This window comes from Lepidochelys kempii, chromosome 1 (genome assembly GCF_965140285.1).
Source record: "Lepidochelys kempii isolate rLepKem1 chromosome 1, rLepKem1.hap1, whole genome shotgun sequence".
In the NCBI taxonomy this organism is placed as follows: domain Eukaryota; kingdom Metazoa; phylum Chordata; order Testudines; family Cheloniidae; genus Lepidochelys; species Lepidochelys kempii.
In genome coordinates, this window is record NC_136380.1 from 6,105,061 (window position 1) to 6,123,375 (window position 18,315).

Consider the following 18,315-nt stretch of genomic DNA (forward strand, 5'->3'; position numbering starts at 1 on the left):
TCATGTCAGGGTTTCCCCCTCCCTGTTCCCCATCTCCACAGAGCAGGGGAGAGGGGGCTCAGGACTTGAGCAGGAGAGAGCTGCTGTGATCCCAGGTCTGAACCAGCCTTCCAGATGCATGAATGAGTGCCTTAAAGAGACAGCGCAGGTCTCTCACAGACTTCCCCAGCAGCCAACTCTCTCTCTCTCTCTCTCTCACACACACACACACACACACACACACACACAGTCTCTCCCCCTCCCCCACCATGCCATATCTCCACAGAACAGTGGAGGGCAGACAGAGCACAGAAGCAGGATAGCTTTCAGTGAGTGACGTAAAGAGACAGCGTCATGGCATCTCTCAGAAACTTCCCCAGCAGCCAGCGCACACAGTGTCTGTCCACACACACGCTCACGTCCCAACATATACTTGTGTTATTGGTGTTGTTACTTCTTGGTACTTCTTGGTTACTTCCTGCAATGCACATATAGTCTCTGTAATTTCATTCTTTCAAGGTGTGTTATTTTAGTTTTCTGACTAGTCAATACAATTCATAATTTTTATTTCTCTCTTACGCTTAAATTTAATTCTTTGAGTAGTGAATTCTAAAATGCCTAACATGTCCGGGCTGGAGTAATTATCCCTATGGTAATTTTAAAAAATATATAAGATATAAGAGTGATACATTTATACAAATAGGATGACCACACTCAGTAGATTATAAGCTTTGTAATGATACCTCACAAGAGACCTTTTGCATGAAGCATATTCCAGTTACATCATATTCACACTCATTAGCATATTTTTATAAAATCTTATAGAGTGCGTCACATATATTATATCTAGGTTTTTTGTTTCTATTGGTGGCGCACATCCACCCATACCTCTGCACACGTAACCATATTTATTCTGCACATGGATGAAAAAAAATGAGGGAACCTTGGCAGGAAGTCAGTATTTTGTTTACAAACAGAGTCAGGGTGATTAAGATCAGAAAGGGCTGGTAACTAAATTAAAGGAGTACTTGTGGCACCTTAGAGACTAACCAATTGGTGCCACAAGTACTCCATTTCTTTTTGTGAATACAGACTAACACGGCTGCTACTCTGAAACCTGTAATTAAATTAAGGATCTGGAAGTTCTGCCTGTAAAACAAGATTTCCGCTGTGGAGGGGGGAGGGGTTGTTTGAGAGAGAATATAAAGGACTCAGAAAAAATACAGCAAAGCCCTCTAAGCCAAGGTTACTTTCGGAAAAGGGGGAGCTTTGGGGGCATAGGTGGAAAGAACGGGCCAAAAGCAAGGAAAGGGATAGCAGTGGGATAGAGAAGTTCCCACTATACCTGTGGTACTTATATGGCCCCATCACTGTCCTATCTGAGCGCCTCACAATGTCTAACCAATTTCTCTTCACAGCCCCTCAATGACATAGGGCAGTGCTGTTATTCCCATTTTACAGATGGGGCATTGAGGCACCCAGAGACTAAGGGCCAGATTTTCAAAGGCATTTAGGTAACTAGTGGGATTTTTAAAAGTGCCTAGAAGGTCAGGTGCTTTGTAAACCCCATTAGATGTCTAGCTGAATCTATGGGTGCCTAAAAGGGTTGGAAGCTCTGTTTTTAAGGCACTGGCCTGAGGTCATACAGGAAGCTCAAGGGGGAGTAGTACCCAGGTCTTTCAGGGCTAGGTCCCTATCCAACAGATCAGCCTATGTCTCTGCTGCTGTCAAGGTTCCTCCCCCACTCTGAACTCGAGGGTACAGATGTGGGGACCTGCAGGAAAAACCTCCTAAGCTTATCTTTACCAGCTTAGGTCAAAACTTCCCCAAGGTACAAAATATTCCACCCGTTGTCCTTGGACTGGCTGCTACCACCACCAAACTAATACTGGTTACTGGGGAAGAGCTGTTTGGACGCGTCTTTCCCCCAAAAATACTTCCCAAAACCTTGCACCCCACTTCCTGGACAAGGTTTGGTAAAAAGCCTCACCAATTTGCCTAGCTGACTACAGACCCAGACCCTTGGATCTTAAGAACAATGAACAATCCTCCCAACACTTGCACCCCCCCCCTTTCCTGGGAAATGTTGGATAAAAAGCCTCACCAATTTGTATAGGTGACCACAGACCCAAACCCTTGGATCTGAGAACAATGAAAAAGCATTCAGTTTTCTTACAAGAAGACTTTTAATAAAAATAGAAGTAAATAGAAGTAAAGAAATCACCTCTGTAAAATCAGGATGGTAGATACCTTACAGGGTAATTAGATTCAAAACATAGAGAATCCCTCTAGGCAAAACCTTAAGTTACAAAAAAGATACACAGACAGAAATAGTTATTCTATTCAGCACAATTCTTTTCTCAGCCATTTAAAGAAATCATAATCTAACACATACCTAGCTAGATTACTTACTAAAAGTTCTAAGACTCCATTCCTGCTCTATCCCCGGCAGAAACCAGCATATAGACAGACACACAGACCCTTTGTTTCTCTCCCTCCTCCCAGCTTTTGAAAGTATCTTGTCTCCTCATTGGTCATTTTGGTCAGGTGCCAGTGAGGTTACCTTTAGCTTCTTAACCCTTTACAGGTGAGAGGAGCTTTCCCCTGGCCAGGAGGGATTTCAAAGGGGTTTACCCTTCCCTTTATTTTTATGACAGCTGCATACTGCAAAAAAGAGAACTCTGGTAGATGGGAGCCAAATCAAGGTGGCCAGTTCTCTGAGATGCCAGAAAATGGTCCCAGGAGGTTGGGATGGATGTCGTGGTTGGCAGCATGAAAAGCAGCACAGAGATCAGGAAGGATGGAGAATGAGAGTCAGCTAAGAAGAGCTCATTTAACTCCCAGGGGGTGGCAGGTTCTGGGTTGTAGAGCAATGGCTGCTGTGGAATTTTACATTTTAACTGAAAACCATTTTGTTTTGTCATTTTTTGTTCTGAGTTCAAGAAAAGGAAGGAATCAGAGAGTGTCATATAAGTATCCGATGTGTTTATGCCTCAAATTCTTAGGGATTCAGCTGCATTCAGGCCAATTCCAGAGCAGAGAACAGAAATTGCATCCACAGAGTCCATAAAGTCGAAGATTATTGTTATGATTTGTATTATTCATTGGGTACCATCTTTGTGCTCAGCACTGTCCAGAGTGTGCCAGAAAATGTAGTCCCTGAGCCAATGTGTGTAAAATGTGTAGCCCTGGATAAGATGGCTCAGCTACTTAAGTATGAAGCATATAGTTATTAAGCACATGTTAACCTCTATGAGCGAAGGCACTGATAGTAATAGAAGTTTTACTGGATTAAGGACTAAAAGATTTGACCCTCCAACTTTCTTTCAAGAGGAAGAGCTGTCTAGAGCTCCTGTGCCTGTGTATTTTCCTTTCTTGCCTGCAGTGGCCCTGACATACCTCAAAAAGTCTCAATTTTTTTCTCAACTTTAAAATATGGCATTTTCTTCTTGTCTGCTTTTAAATATTCTCCTGTGAGAACTGCAACTCAGTCACTGTAGTGTTGTGTTGAAGAGCCTTCTAGAAAGTAACTAGGCTTTAATCAGAAGTGAAAGCAATGTTGCCAACTCTCATGATTTTGTCACGAGTCTCATGATAATTATTGTTTTCCTTAGAGCCCCAGCTCCTAGAGACAAGTGGAGATGTGATGATTTCAGTCTTCATTCTTCAAGAAAAATGAAGTTTCTAGTCCTCGTGGCTGTGGAGAAAGCGTCAAAATGTGACCCTAGTACACCCTAAACACTCAAAAAGCAGAAGGCAAATAAAAAGAACTCCAAATCTGTTATTTTTACACAATCTCATGATTATAAAGCCAATCTCATACTTTGTGGTGTGCCGGATTCATGAGTTTTGAACATTTGGGATTGGCAGTGTTGTGAAAGTGTCTTGAAAGTGTCAGTTTCCCTGCTGCTTAAGGTCACTTTCTAGTCTATTATTTGTAGTGGGGTAACATCCCCAGAGCCCCAGGCAGGTGCAGTATAAAGCCCTGGGGCCTTGCCTTCATAGGGTTTTCCAAAGTTAAATGATCAATTCGAAGCTTAGTTAACTGCAAACAAGTGATAGAAAGTAAACTAGATTTTTCTACAATTGTTGTATTCAAGAGTTTGTAACAAACTAAGAATATACATTAAAATTTTAAACCTAACCAGTGGCCCTTAAGTCATTTGACAGAATATGTGAGAACATGTTAGTATTAAAGCTGAGTGGGTCTAATATTTATTTAATTCTCTTTTTTATATATAGGAGTTAGATACAGTGCTCCTATGACTTAATTTCTAAGTTATTATCTGCAAAAAAACCCTACAGTTTTCAGGTGCCTAAGGAGCCCCTGGAATCACGGTTAGAGTCCCCCCACCCCAATCTGAAATGCTACCCCTGCCTTTCTTCATTAAAATAAAGAGATTGAGCTTCTTGAGTCTATCACACTAAGGCAGGTTTGATAATCCTTTAATCATTCTTGTAGCTCTTTTTTGAACCCCTCTCCAGTGCATCAACATTCCTCTTGAACTGAACACACCAGATCTGTACACAGGATCCCAGTAGTGGTCGCACCAGTGCCAAACACAGAGGTAAAATATGTTGTTCCACAGTTTGGCAGTGTCATAAATATAAAGAGAAGGGTAAACCCCTTTGAAATCCCTCCTGGCCAGGGGAAAGCTCCTCTCACCTGTAAAGGGTTAAGAAGCTAAAGGTAACCTCGCTGGCACCTGACCAAAATGACCAATGAGGAGACAAGATACTTTCAAAAGCTGGGAGGAGGGAGAAAATCAAAGGGTCTGTGTCTGTCTGTATGATGCTTTGGCCAGGGACAGAACAGGAATGGAGTCTTAGAACTTTTAGTAAGTAATCTAGCTAGGTATGTGTTAGATTATGATTTCTTGAAATGGCTGAGAAAATAGCTGTGCTGAATAGAATGACTATTCCTGTCTGTGTGTCTTTTTTGTAACTTAAGGTTTTGCCTAGAGAGATTCTCTATGTTTTGAATCTAATTACCCTGTAATGTATCTACCATCCTGATTTTACAGAGGTGATTCCTTTTTACTTCTATTAAAAGTCTTCTTGTAAGAAAACTGAATGCTGTTTCATTGTTCTGAGATCCAAGGGTTTGGGTCTGTGGTAACCTATGCATATTGGTGAGGATTTTTACCAAACCTTCCCCAGGAAGTGGGGTGCAAGGCTTGGGAGGATTTTTGGGGGAAACTACGTGTCCAAACTACGTTTCCCAGTAAACCCAGATAAAGTTTGGTGGTGGCAGTGGAAATCCAAGGGGAAAGGGTAAAATTAATTTGTACCTTGGGAAAGTTTTAACCTAAGCTGGTAAAAGTAAGCTTAGGAGGTTTTTATGCAGGTCACCACATCTGTACCCTAGAGTTCAGAGTGGGGAAGGAACCTTGACAAGGATAGAAAAGGTGGCCAATGTTTTTTTGTCTCCCATGTCACCAGCACTGGGGTCAGGTGATGAACTGACCCTTCATTTGATGAACACTCTGATTATCCTCACACGAAGGTGTTTGCTTTTCACACTGTACACAATTGGGTTCATCAGGGGTGGGACCAGCATAGAGATGTAGCCCAGGATAATCTCAGGCATGGGAGAAGAGCCCTCCCTGAATCTGTGTATCACAGACAATCCGATTGCTGGTGTGTAGAAGAGCAGGACGGCACAGAGGTGGGAGACGCAGGTGTTCAGGGCCCTGAGGCACTCTGTGTGGGACGTGATGCTTAGCACTATTTTGAGAATCATCACATAAGAGAGAAAGATTAGCAGCGAGTCCAATCCCATCATTAAGAGTTTAGTAAACAAGCCATAGATGTTATTGACTGTGATATCTGAACAAGCCATCTTCATGACCTCATTGTGCACGCAGTACGAATGGGAGACGACATTGTCTCGACAGTATCGGAACCGTTTCAGGAGAATGGGGAGTGGGAGAGTTACAGCCACTCCTCTTAATACACACACCAGTCCCATCTTGCCTATTCTTGGCAGAGTTAAGATAGAAGCATATCTCAGTGGATAACAGATCGCGATGAAGCGGTCAAAGGCCATCAACAAGAGCACAGAGGATTCAATGCATTGAAGTGAGGGGATGAAGAGTAGCTGGGTAAAACAGGCATCCAGGCTGATCTCCCTAGAGTTAAACAAGTATATTCCCAGTATCGTCGGCATGGTGGCTATCAATAAGCCAAGGTCTGCGATGGCCAACATGGAAAGGAAAATGTACATAGGCTCGTGGAGGCTTGGATCTGTTTTTATAATGAACAGAATGACTGAATTTCCTACTATCGAAATAGCATACATGAAGCAGAAGGGGATAGAAATCCAGAGATGGATGTCTTCCTGCCCAGGTATCCCAGTGAGAAAGAACACTACAGAGTTGAATTTGGTGTCATTGACAGCTGACATAATGTACTGGGCAGGTCCAGGGAGTTTTGAACTTTACTTCCTGAAAGGAAAAAGGAGAGGAGACTAGATGAGATTTAATGAGACATCTTTCTGCTCTCAGTGAAGTCTAGAGACTCCCAGAAGCTCAAGGAAGATCAGCAAAAACATAGTCTTGGATTTACACCATTGAAAGGAAGATAGGCACTGCCAAACCTGTTATCCCAGTATCCAGTAGCCAGTTCCAGATGCTGCAGAGGAAGGTGGAAGAAGCCCTGCAATACGCAGCTCTGAGATAACCTGCTCCAAGGGAAATTTTCCCCCTGACACACACTAGTTATACATATTTGTGGTGTAAATCAGGAAGGTTTATAGCCCTTCCAAGAGTTATTTTTTTTAAATCCTCACTACTCTAACTGGATATTCTGGTTACTCATATAAATATCCATTCCCTCTTTGAATCCTGCTAAGTTCTTTGTCTCTTTGATATCTTGTGACTGTGAGTTCTGCAGTCTACTTGAGCACTGTGTGATTTTATAATTGTGATCTTGACACAGACACCGTGTCTGGCCCTCCTCTTCTGAGTGTAGCCCATTCTATCATGACATGTATGTAAACACAGGCAAGTGCATGGTGAAAATGGTATTAATGTGTCCTGCATTCAGGGTATTTATACACGTTTCATTGCCTCATGATATCTTTTTTTATTTTCTCCACTCCTGAGAGTTTAAGTTATACCACTGCCTCTTTGCAGTTTTGGGGGATAAATTCTTAGGGCCAGGTTCTTAATTCAATAACATTGACTTCAACTGCACCACTCTAGATTTGCATGTGTAAATTCAATCAGAACCAGGCTCTATTATCTTTCTGTTACCAAATGCTCCTGGTGATACACTCTGACACCCAAAAATCCCTCCAAGAGAAGCGCTTTGCCTGGCCAGCGTTGACTAAATCCAGGGAGTTCAATCATCCTACAAGTCTCTCTTCATAGAATATCAGGGTTGGAATGGACCTCAGGAGGTCATCTAGTCCAACCCCCTGCTGAAAGCAGGAGCAAGCCCCAAATCTCCCCCTCAAGGACTGAACTCACAACGCTGGGTTTAGCAGGCCAATGCTCAAACCACTGAGCTATCCCCTCCTCACATAACCTGCGTCCTCACCCCATGCAAGGTTCTATAGATATCTGACAAGTTACAAGCTAACACAAACAGTTAATTCAGCTCTGTGTGGGAGGTGTCAGGGTTCCCTCTCCACTCTGAACTCTGGGGTACAGATGTGGGGATCCACATGAAAGACCCCCTAATATTATTTCTACCAGCTTAGGTTAAAACTTACCCAAGGCACAAATCCTTTCCTTGTCCTTGGCCAGTATTGCTGCTACCACCAAGTGATTTAGACAAAAATCCAGGAAAAAGGGCCACTTGGAGTCCTTGTTTCCCCAAAATATTGCAGGAGAATTCATGGAAATGGAACTGCATTTCCCACAGGAAAGTAGTCTATTGTTCTCTCTCTCTCTTTCTCTGTCTCTGTCCTGTATTTCTAAAATACATAGCACTTTAAAATGATATTGGGACAGACATGGAGCTGAGATGCCATAATAATGTGTAGGTTAAACCCAGTTCTGGGGATGTTTGCTTATAGCTATATTGGGTTAACAACTGAGATGGCTATTGAAACCAGTATGGCTTTTCTATATTTAATAGCAGGCTGCTGGAAAACAAGAAGGAAGGGAAGGAACAGCAGAAGAAAAACAAACATCTCTCAGTAAAGACTTCAGGGAGGTTGAGAGACAACACCGGAGCTACAGCGTGGGAAGAGCCTATTTCCAGGCTCAAGCCAGGTTACCCAGTTTGTTTTGTTAGTGCTGGGAGTCTGTAGAGAGGTGGGGCTGCTGTTGCTGAGAAACTTTTCAGACTGACAGGCACAGACAACACTGGGGAAGACTCAAACCCCTCAGCCTGCCTGGTCCCTGTCAGAGAGGGAGGGCTGGGAGTCAAGCCTTTTGTTTGAAAACCTTCTTATCCCCCCATGTTACTCTTCATTCCTACTGTTCACATTAAACAGTATTCTGGTTCAAGAAGGCTGGCTGGTCACTCATCTCACGACTGCTCACATCCTCCTAAAGGGAAGAACCGCAGGTGTCGAACCCACTCGAACCGGCAGGGCAAGCACAGTCGAATTGCAGTGTGCGGTACCCCAGGGGATAGTCTGAGGGTGGAAGGATTGCGGGATTCCACCCCATGAGAGGAAAGGGTACGAGGACTGACATGTAGCACTCGGAGAACAGAGGGGGGAATAGATGCTGGTAGGCCGGTGACTCTGAGGGTTATCTACATGAGAGAGATTCTAGAGCTCTCAGCCAGAATGGAAATAGAAATATGCCTCATCAGACCTTTCACCGCAGGGCAATCAGCTCTGAATTCCTGCACTCACAATTAACCTGGAGAATAAAAACTTTGAAAATGCATTTGATGATTAAATTTCCAGCAGCAAATAAACCTTAGGTGATAGGAGAACTAGTCAGTGATATTCTGTGGGTCTCCTCGCACTCAGCCCCTGGCAGCATCTGGCCCAGAGCACACAGCACCTATACAAATATGGCCCCTTGAGAAATCCTGACACAGGGCATTGGGGTTTTAACACTCTGAGCTCTTTTTGAATCTCAGATTTCTGTGTAGCTTCAAGAACCCAGCGTAGAGCATGGGTACATTTAGGGGAGGGGTTCCCAAGCTACCTAGCGCTGCCTGCCCTCCAGCCCCTGTCACTGAGACACACCGACAGCCCATCTGAATCCTCTGCTGTTGCACAGAAAATCTGCAACTGGAAACAGCTTCCAGCCTTTCCCCTTCACTTCGCATTTTAAAGATAGTGGAACCTGCCAACATACCCAATTCCTACTAGAAGGGGAGCTGCTGACACCAGAGGTCTTCACCCTAAGGGACAAGGAGTCACCAGACAGTTTGCACAGGCAGGAGACAGTATCTGTTCAGATGCGGGGGATTTGTCTTTATGAAACATGCTTGAACAACCCCTTGGGGGCCACTTGGCCATCAGGGAAACTCAGCTGCTTGGCTTTGTGTGCACCAGCTTTAACCCCCACTACGGCCAATGGCAAACTGCAGGAGGACAAATCACAGGGGATGCGTAGTCATGCTACCCTATTGGACTGTAGTGCAAGACCTGCTAGACAGTCTATACCTGGAATACAGGCTTGCCATCACTGTTTGTGTGGTTCAGATTTTTCAAATGGATACATTGGGGGTGGCTGCGTGGTAATGATGATGCTATCACAGCTGTGATCCTGCTGAAATGAAATAATAAAATAATAATAATAATAAACAATATAATATAGGACAAGATTTCGCCCAAGCAGGGTGCAGGCCAGGGAAGGGAGATTCCACAAGGCTCCCAACATGGAAATATCCCTTGGATCATCCCTTCTCCCTGAGGAATGAAAAGAGGGACCCAGGATCCAAAGCTATGCACAGATCTCAGTCATCCACTTCCAGCTCGGCCTACCCATGATCTCGGTGCCTGCACACCTGCTCTAGGACCCTCTCCAGGCCGGTGGTAGCACAGATTCCTTAGAGATGTGCTACCAGGGCCTGCCACAGTAGCCACTGCCCACAGGATCTGCTTAAGGGGGCGTTGTACAAGGTGGAGGGGGCTGAGGAGGTAGTATGTGATACTCATCTGCCTGGGGTCATCAGTAATGTCCCTGGAGTCCATGTAGATTATTGATGAACGCAGGAAGCTTAGTGACACAGACCACTGTGACAGATTGTCACCACAGGCATGTAGTCTGGGAGCCATGGGAACCACTGGGCGCCTTAACCCTCCCACTTGTCTGGCCAATCTTACACTGCTCTGCAATCTCTGTTATCACCCAGCAGGACAGCAAGTGGGGCCACACACCCAAATGAACTGTCTGAGTGCTTTACCTAAAAGAAAGTTAAAGTCAGGCAGGAGACAACAGCCAATTTCCAAGCTCCCCCGCCTTTCAACCTTGCTGGAGTCTAAACCCAGCATTATACCCTCTTGCACTGCACAGGTGCCTGTATAGTGTAAGCTCATTAATAAAGATCACTTTCCCATTGATGTGGGAATGATATGCAACAGCATTTGGACACAGAGCTGAGATTTTTGCCAGACACATTGCTCAAATCATGCTGGGAAAGATAAAGCATAAAAAAAAATTATTAACTACAAAAGGATGGATTTTAAGTGATTATAAGTGATAGCAAACAGATCAAAGCAGATTACCTGTCAAATAAATAAAAATGCTAACTAAGCCTAACATACTAGATCAATTGGATATAAATTATCAATTTCTCACCCTGACTGGTAATACAAGCAGTCCACCAAGTTTCCATGTGCAGGCTAGAAATCCCTTTAGCCTGGGTACATCATTTTCACCAGGTCAGTCTTTCTTCCTCAGGTGTTTGAAGGAGGTCGCTTGTGTGGGGAGTGAGTCCAAGAAATGATGTCACTCTCCCTCTTACATAGTTTTTCCACAGAGAAAAAAAGTTTGTCCTTTGTTTCAAGACAAGTTCCCAGTCCAGTGTGTGGAAAAATACAAGTACCAAAATGGAGTTCAGTATCACGTGGTCTGTTCCCATGTCCTTGGATGCCCTGTTGAGTCATAGCATCCATTACTGATAGGCTGGCTGAAATGTTCACAGGAAAGCTAACCTCTTCCATGGTCCATTGTCTTTGTTTATGAGCCATCTATATTTTAGTCACGGCTATTTTTAGTAAAAGTCTTGGACAGGTCACGCACAGTAAACAAAAATTAATGGCCTATAACCTGTCCATGACTTTTGCTATATACTGCTAATTAATCGTGGGGTGCTCAGGGGGAGGGGATGGGGTGGCAAACTGCGAGGAAGGCAGAGGCACTCGTACTGGGGAATGGGGGTTGGCAGGGCTGGCAGGCTCCCTACCCACCTCCATGGGTCCCGGCAACTCCTACGCACAGGGGAACTGTAGCCAATAAGAGCTATGGGTGTGGGGTCTGTGGGTGCGGGCAGCACACGGAGCCCCCTGGCCTCTCCTTCTAAGAGCTGCAGGGGCATCCCAGAGGGAGACAGGGTTCCCCCCACCACGAGGTAAGAGCCACCCCACACTACAATCCCCTGCCTCTAGCCCTGAGTCCACTCCCAAACACCAAAACTGCTGCTGCTGGCCGAGGTCCTTTCTTTCTCTTTCTTTCTTCATTTCTTTGCCTGGCAGTTCCCTGGGTAGTTTCTTTGACTCAATTTCTTGCTCTTTGAATTCCAAAATTCTCTGTTGGGCAGCTGCTTCAGCTTTCTTCTGAGTTTCCATATCTTTTATCTGTAATTCTTTTAACTCCAAAAGTCTTTTATGTTCCTTTTCTTTTTCTTCTGCCTGAAAATCCTATTCAACATATTGTAACAAAGTTCCTCCTCTACCTTGGTGGGTCCTGCGCTTATTGGCGGGTTTTGCTTGCCTCAGAGATTCATGGCAGCCCTCAGTTTGGCCACTTTCATGGCTCAAATCTGCCATTCACTCAGATAACCTCATCGCTGGCCAGTATGGGGGAAAAAGAGTAAGAACAATCCCCGCATTTTCTGCTGATCCACCATGTGGGTGAGGGACCAGCTCAGAGACCTTCACCTCTGGTGGAAGCTCCTGTGTTGGGTCAGGAGTTGGGAGGTTTGGGGGAAACCCGGGTCCACCCTCTACCCTGGATTCCAGCCCAGGGCCCTGTGGACTGCAGCTGTCTAGAGTGCCTCCTGGAACAGCTGTGCGACAGCTACAACTTCCTGGGCTACTTCCCCATGGCCTCCTCCCAACACCTTCTTTGTCCTCACGACAGGACCTTCCTCCAGATGTCTGTTAACACTTGCACTCCTCAGTCCTCCAGCAGTACGTCCTCTCACTCCCAGCTCCTTACGCGCACACCTCACTAACTGGAGTGACAGCCTTTTTAAACCAGGTGTCCTGATTAGCCTTAATTAGTTCTAGCAGCTTCCCAATTGGCTACAGGTGTCCTAATTAGCCTGCCTGCCTTAATTAGTTCTAGAAAGTTCTTGAGTGTTCTGGAATGGTCCCTGTTATCTTACCCAGGGAAAAGGGACCTGCTTAACCTGGAACTAATGTATCTACCTTTGACCACTCTCTTGTAGCCATCTGGTTTGACCCTGTCACAATATTCATAAATGATCTGGAAAAAGGGGTAAACAGTGAGGTGGCACAATTTGAAGATGATACAAAATTATTAAAGATAGTTAAGAGCCAGGCAGACTGCGAAGAGCTACAAAAGGATCTCTCAAAACTGGGTGACTGGGCAATGAAACGGCAGATGAAATTTAATGTTGATAAATGCAAAGTAATGGACATTGGAAAGCATAATCCCAACTATACATAGAAAATGATGGGGTAAATTAGCTTGTTACCACTCAAGAAAGAGATCTCAGAGTCATGTGGATAGTTCTCTGAAATCATCCATTCAATGTGCAACAGCAATCAAAAAAGCAAACAGAATGCAGGGAATAATTAACAAAGGGATAGATAATAGGACAGAAAATATCATGTTGCCTCTATGTAAATCCATGGTATGCCGACATCTTGAATACTGAGTGCAGATGTGGTCGCCCCATCTCAAAAAAGTTATTTTGGAATTGGAAAAGGTTCAGAAAAGGGCAACAAAAATTATTAGGGGTATGGAACAGCTTCCATATGAGTAGAGGTTAATAAGACTGGGACTTTTCGGCGTGGAAAAGATACGACTAAGGGGGGATATGATTGAGGTCTATAAAATCAAGACTGGTGTAGAGAAAGTAGATAAGGAAGTGTTGTTTACTACTTCTCATAAAACAAGAACTGGGGTCACCCATTAATGGCTATTAGCCAGGATGGGCAGTGATGGTGTCCCCATCCTCTGTTTGCCAGAAGCTGGGAATGGGCGACAGGAGATGGATCATTTGATGATTACCTGTTCTGTTCATTCCCTCTGGGGCACCTGGCATTGACCACTGTAGGAAGACAGGATACTAGGCTAGATGGACCCTTGGGCTAACCCAGTCTGGCCGTTCTTATGTTCTTAATTGTCCCACTGTTTGAGCTGGGAGCAACACCCCATCAATGCTAAACTTTTATCACCAAGCAGGTCTGACTGGACACCTCAGTTTCTTCCATTTGGGTGCTTTTGACCAGAGCTACACAATCACCCCCAGCCTACTTAAAAGTAGTAGCTATATTAACAGACAACATAAAGCATTAGAGAAAATGATTTTAAAATAACAGGCAGCTGTCACATATCTACACTCATCTATCTCATGTATCACTTCAAGCTAAGTTACTCAGGCTTTCCCAAGGATTTCTTGGGAGTAGTGGTGTAGCTAGAACAGAAAAACTGGGTGGGCCCACCTTTCAGGTGGGCAGGCAATGACAGGGGGCCTGCATCCCCCCACAGAGGCAGATCAGGATTTGTGGGGCCCTGGCTGGCCCAGGACAACTGGGGGTCCCTCCCCACCCCTTCTGCAGCCCCGCTCCTTCCAGACAGTGGCTTTGGGGTATGGGGGCTTGCTGCTCCCGGTGTTCCTGTGGATTAGTGGGGTCAGGGCAGGGGGAATTGTCCCACTTCCCCTACGCAGCACTCCTGCAGGGGAGCAGGGTTGGGATGAATGGGAGTGACCCACTTCCCCTGTCCAGTGATCCTGCCTGCCAGTGGGTCCAGGTGGGGCTTCTCCCACTCCCCCCCTGCGCTCTTCCCATGCTCCGACCCACTCCCCGTGAGGAGAGGCAGGTGGAGGGAGTAGAGCAAGCACCCATGCTCGGACCCTGCTTATCCACAGGAGTGCTGGGTAGGTGGAGCTGACTGGGGCTGCTCCATTGGCCCAGACCCAGTTGCTAATATGCTATTGGCCCAGACCGGCACCCACAAGGCACACCTCATTTGGGCTGGGTGACTAGGGCATCATCACATGAGACTGGCAGGAGAGGGACACAGCTGGACACCGAGCTGCAGTCGGGAGTCCCAGCCAGTGGATTGGGAGGCTTTGCCCCGATTTGGGTGGGCCTGGATGCTAAACAGGTGGGCCACGGCCCACCCAGGCCCACCCATGATGACGCCCCTGCTTCGAACCCAGCCTAGTTTCCCTGTGTCCCTGACAGTATCTTCCCATCTGTTTGCCCCTTTCTTTTGGAAGCAGCCTTTGCTGAAACCTGTGTGAGCCTGGGACCAGCCACCGTAGTGCTCAGCCATGTCCATGTTACTGGGAGAAGGTGTGAAGCTGACCTTTGCCCTGAGACTGCTTTCGCCCAACGAGACAGTCTAAGATGAGGAGCCCATGGCTGCTGCTCCATTGTTTGGCAGTTAGACCCATTCTGCCTCAATGGCTGCAAACACCGGTCTGGTGACTGTGCTGAAAGGCTTGACTTTATCGTGACTATCCAACATTCCCCTCAGAAATCCACTACCTACCCCTCACTGTCTCTCCTGAGCACCCCCACATCTGCCACAGACACCCAAGTGCTGGAGTCACGGGGTTTCCCAGAAGCCAGTTGTCACTGGAGGCTGTGGTAAGAGGCCTTTTATAGACAAATGTTGCTCTGTGGAACCCTGACACAGCCCTGATCTTAGGGTCTCAGAGTATCTGAGCACCTTGAATGTATTTATCCTCACACCACCACTGTAAGGGAGGGCAGGGCTATTATCCACCTGTGCAGGGGGTCAGAGACAGCCCAGGGCTTGCCTACAGTCACACATGGCAAAGGAATCAAACCCAGCTGACTGGAGTTGCAGAGCCGTGCCCAGACAACAGGACCAGCCTTCCAGCCATCTGAGCGGTGACAGGCCCGGCTGGATTCTCTGCTACACCAGCAGAGCTCCTGCCTTCGCCATAGAGAGCAGGGATGGCAAGGAGCCAGTTAGAGGGGTTTGATTTGCTGGCCTGTTCTCCTCCCTGCCTCAGTGGGGTTTAGAGCAGCCTAGGGGCTGAGCTAAACTCTGCCCACTGGTAACAGCTTTCAAGTGCATAGCTCACTCTTGCTAAGTCCTTGGGGATGGGAGCCACACCAGAGTGCCCCCTAGTGGCTTGAGGCAGCCCTGCAGACACCCTGCCCTTCCCTCTAAGGTCCGTGCAATAATTTACTCTCAGCCCGGAGTACTTAAAACAAGAGCCCCCTTTGTGGGGTCGCATTAATTCAGTCTTCTCTAAAACACAAGATCTCCTACCCTCCAGCCCCATTCTTCTGCTTTCCGCAGGAGCCCCCCACAAAACTTCTTTTTGGGGTGAGCATAGGTTCAGGCTTGCTGCAACCCCTGTTCCCTTTCTGCAGAGGCACCGCTCCCGGTCCCATCTCTTCCAACCAGGCCATTCCCCCTACTCCTCCACTTCCCCTGATGCTCCACCCCCCGCCCCCACAGCCAGGCCACCTGCCAGGCTGTGGTAAGAGCTATCCCGGGAGCCAAGGCTGGTGTGGAGAGCTCCAGATTCTCCCTCTTCTCTGGAGTGCATCTTGGGGGGCAGGAACACAGACTGGGGGCTTCCCTTGGGCCCCACAGCCCTCTATCAAGTGCAGGTGGAGGATCGGGGCTCCTGACAGTGGCTCTAGCTCCCCAGACACCTTTTACCATAGCCTGGCTTTAGCTTCTGGCCTGGAGAATGGAAGGAGCGTTGAGGGAAGAGGGGGAGCAGAGGGTGGGGCCACACAGGGGAAGAAGAGGGGCAGGGGCAGCATCACAGAAGGGGTGGGGATCCTGCCTCTGTCCCTTTTTTCATTTTGAAGAGGTGGTCACCGTACAGTGAATGGGCTGGGCTGGGATAGGAGCCAGCTGTGACTCTGTTGGGGAGATGAGAACCGTTTCTGCTCTTTTTCATTGCTGGGGAAGCACAAATGGGGGGAGGAGGAGGAGGAAACCCGGGCCTGAGTCTCTTGCCAGGACTCCTGTGTGTCAGGCCCTCACTCACATAGCAAGCTCTGCCCTGCCTCCATGGGGAGTGCGCTCAGAGGTGTGCTGTGTGCAGAACTGTTAATGGTCTTAGGGGCTTTGCCTGAATGGCTTCTCCGGCGGCTCCTGCTTTAATCATGTCTCCGACGTGACTCAGTCACAAGCACCTGGCTGAGGTCGTGGGGGAAGGGTGCCCCTGGAACAGCCTCTGTCCACAGCTGGTGCAGCCCCCCTAGATCACACAGCATGCAGATCTTTCGGGAAGAGCCAGGACTGTGACAGCAGAACACCTCTGCATTGTTTTTCATGGCCTGTGAATGTTTAAATACAGACGGGACAGGGAAAGGCCGGGTGTAATAGGAAACAACATCCACATCCCTTCTCTTTATTGACTGTATCTATAAGAATTCTGAGGTTGGAGCAGCGATCGACACAGCTCTTTATGGGACAACATCCCACCATTCCCCTGGCTATGCAAGAACAAAGTCACTTTTCAAATGCTGCTGCCTGACTTGGTCTCCTTCACCCTGTGCACTGTCCTCCCTCATCAACCGCTCTCCAGTTGCTTCAGGCCTTAGACCCCGTCTGAACCTGTCTCTGCGTAGTGGAGATCAGTAGTTCAGGTCATTCTAGATTTAAGGGTCCAGGATGGAATAGGTGGCCTGTATTTTTCATCTCCCATGTCAACAGTGCTGGAACCGGATGATGAACTGACACTTCACTTGACGAACACTCTGATTATCCTCGCACGAAGGTGTTTGCTTTTCACGCTGTACACAATTGGGTTCATCAGGGGTGGGACGAGCAGGTAGATATAGCCCAGGAGAATCTGAAGCAGGGGAGAAGAGCCCTCGCCGAATCTGTGTACCACAGACAGGCCGATCATTGGCGTGTAGAAGAGCAGGACAGCGCAGAGGTGGGAGACGCAGGTGTTCAGGGCCCTAAGACATTCCGCGTGGGATGTGATGCTCAGCACTGCTGCGAGGATCATCACATAAGACAGAAAGACGAGCAGCGAGTCCAGACCCACCGTCAAGAGTGCAACAGACAAGCCATAGATGCTGTTCACTCTGATATCCGAACAAGCCATCTTCATGACGTCCTGGTTTATGCAATAGCAATGGGAGAGGACGTTGGATCGACAATATTGCAATCGTTGAAGGAGAATAGGGAGTGGGAGTATTACAGCCACCCCTCTTAGCACACACACCTGTCCCATCTTTCCTATTCTTGGCAGGGTTAAGATAGAAGCGTATCTCAGTGGGTCACGGATCGCGATGAAGCGGTCAAAGGCCATCAGCAAGAGCACGGAGGATTCAATGCATTCAAGCAAGTGGATGAAGAACAACTGGGCAAAACAGGCATTGAGGCTGATCTCTCTAGAGTTAAACAAGACTATACCCAGTGTCGTGGGCATGGTGGATATCGATAAGCCAAGGTCTGTGACGGCCAACATGGAAAGGAAAATGTACATGGGCTCGTGGAGGCTTGGATCTGTTTTTATGATGAACAGAATGACTGAATTTCCTACTATGGAAATAACATACATTAAGCAGAAGGGGATAGAGATCCAGAGATGGAAGTCTTCCAGCCCTGGTATGCCGGTGAGAAGGAACACTGCAGCATTGAATTTGGTGTCATTGACAGCTAACATAATGTCCTGGGCAGGTCCGAGGAGTTCTGAACTTTCCTTCCTAAAAGGAAAAAGGACAGGAGACTAGATAAGATTTAATGAGATATCTTTCTGCTCTCAGTGAAGTCTAGAGACTCCCAGGAGTACAAGGAAGATCACCAAAATATAGTCTTGGAATTACATAACAAATAGGAAGATAGGCATTGCCAGAGTGGATCAGACCCATTGCCCATTTAGCCTAATATCTAGTGGCCAGTTCCAGATGCTTCAGAGGAAGTGGAAGACACCCTGCAATAGGCAGGTTTGAAATAACTCACACTCACTAATTAGACAAATAGTGCAGTGTAAATAAGGAAGGTTTAGAGCCCATCCAAAAAATTTTGAAACAATCCTCATTACTCT

The 18,315-nt window shown here is 46.8% G+C and overlaps 2 protein-coding genes across 2 annotated transcripts; both read right to left on the minus strand.

The window, feature by feature from the left end:
* Positions 1-5,449: 5,449 nt before the first annotated feature.
* LOC140918212 (olfactory receptor 51G2) lies at positions 5,450-6,385 on the minus strand. Its single transcript, XM_073362118.1, has one exon. The coding sequence runs from the start codon at positions 6,383-6,385 to the stop codon at positions 5,450-5,452; it is 936 nt and encodes a 311-aa protein (XP_073218219.1).
* A 10,613-nt stretch (positions 6,386-16,998) lies between these two features.
* LOC140918256 (olfactory receptor 51G2) lies at positions 16,999-17,934 on the minus strand. Its single transcript, XM_073362255.2, has one exon. The coding sequence runs from the start codon at positions 17,932-17,934 to the stop codon at positions 16,999-17,001; it is 936 nt and encodes a 311-aa protein (XP_073218356.1).
* Between the last annotated feature and the right edge of the window lie 381 nt (positions 17,935-18,315).

Bases quoted from the DNA above. Each gene is read 5' to 3' on its own strand.
- LOC140918212 (XM_073362118.1), bottom strand. From the start codon at position 6,385: ATGTCAGCTGTCAATGACACCAAATTCAACTCTGTAGTGTTCTTTCTC.
- LOC140918256 (XM_073362255.2), bottom strand. From the start codon at position 17,934: ATGTTAGCTGTCAATGACACCAAATTCAATGCTGCAGTGTTCCTTCTC.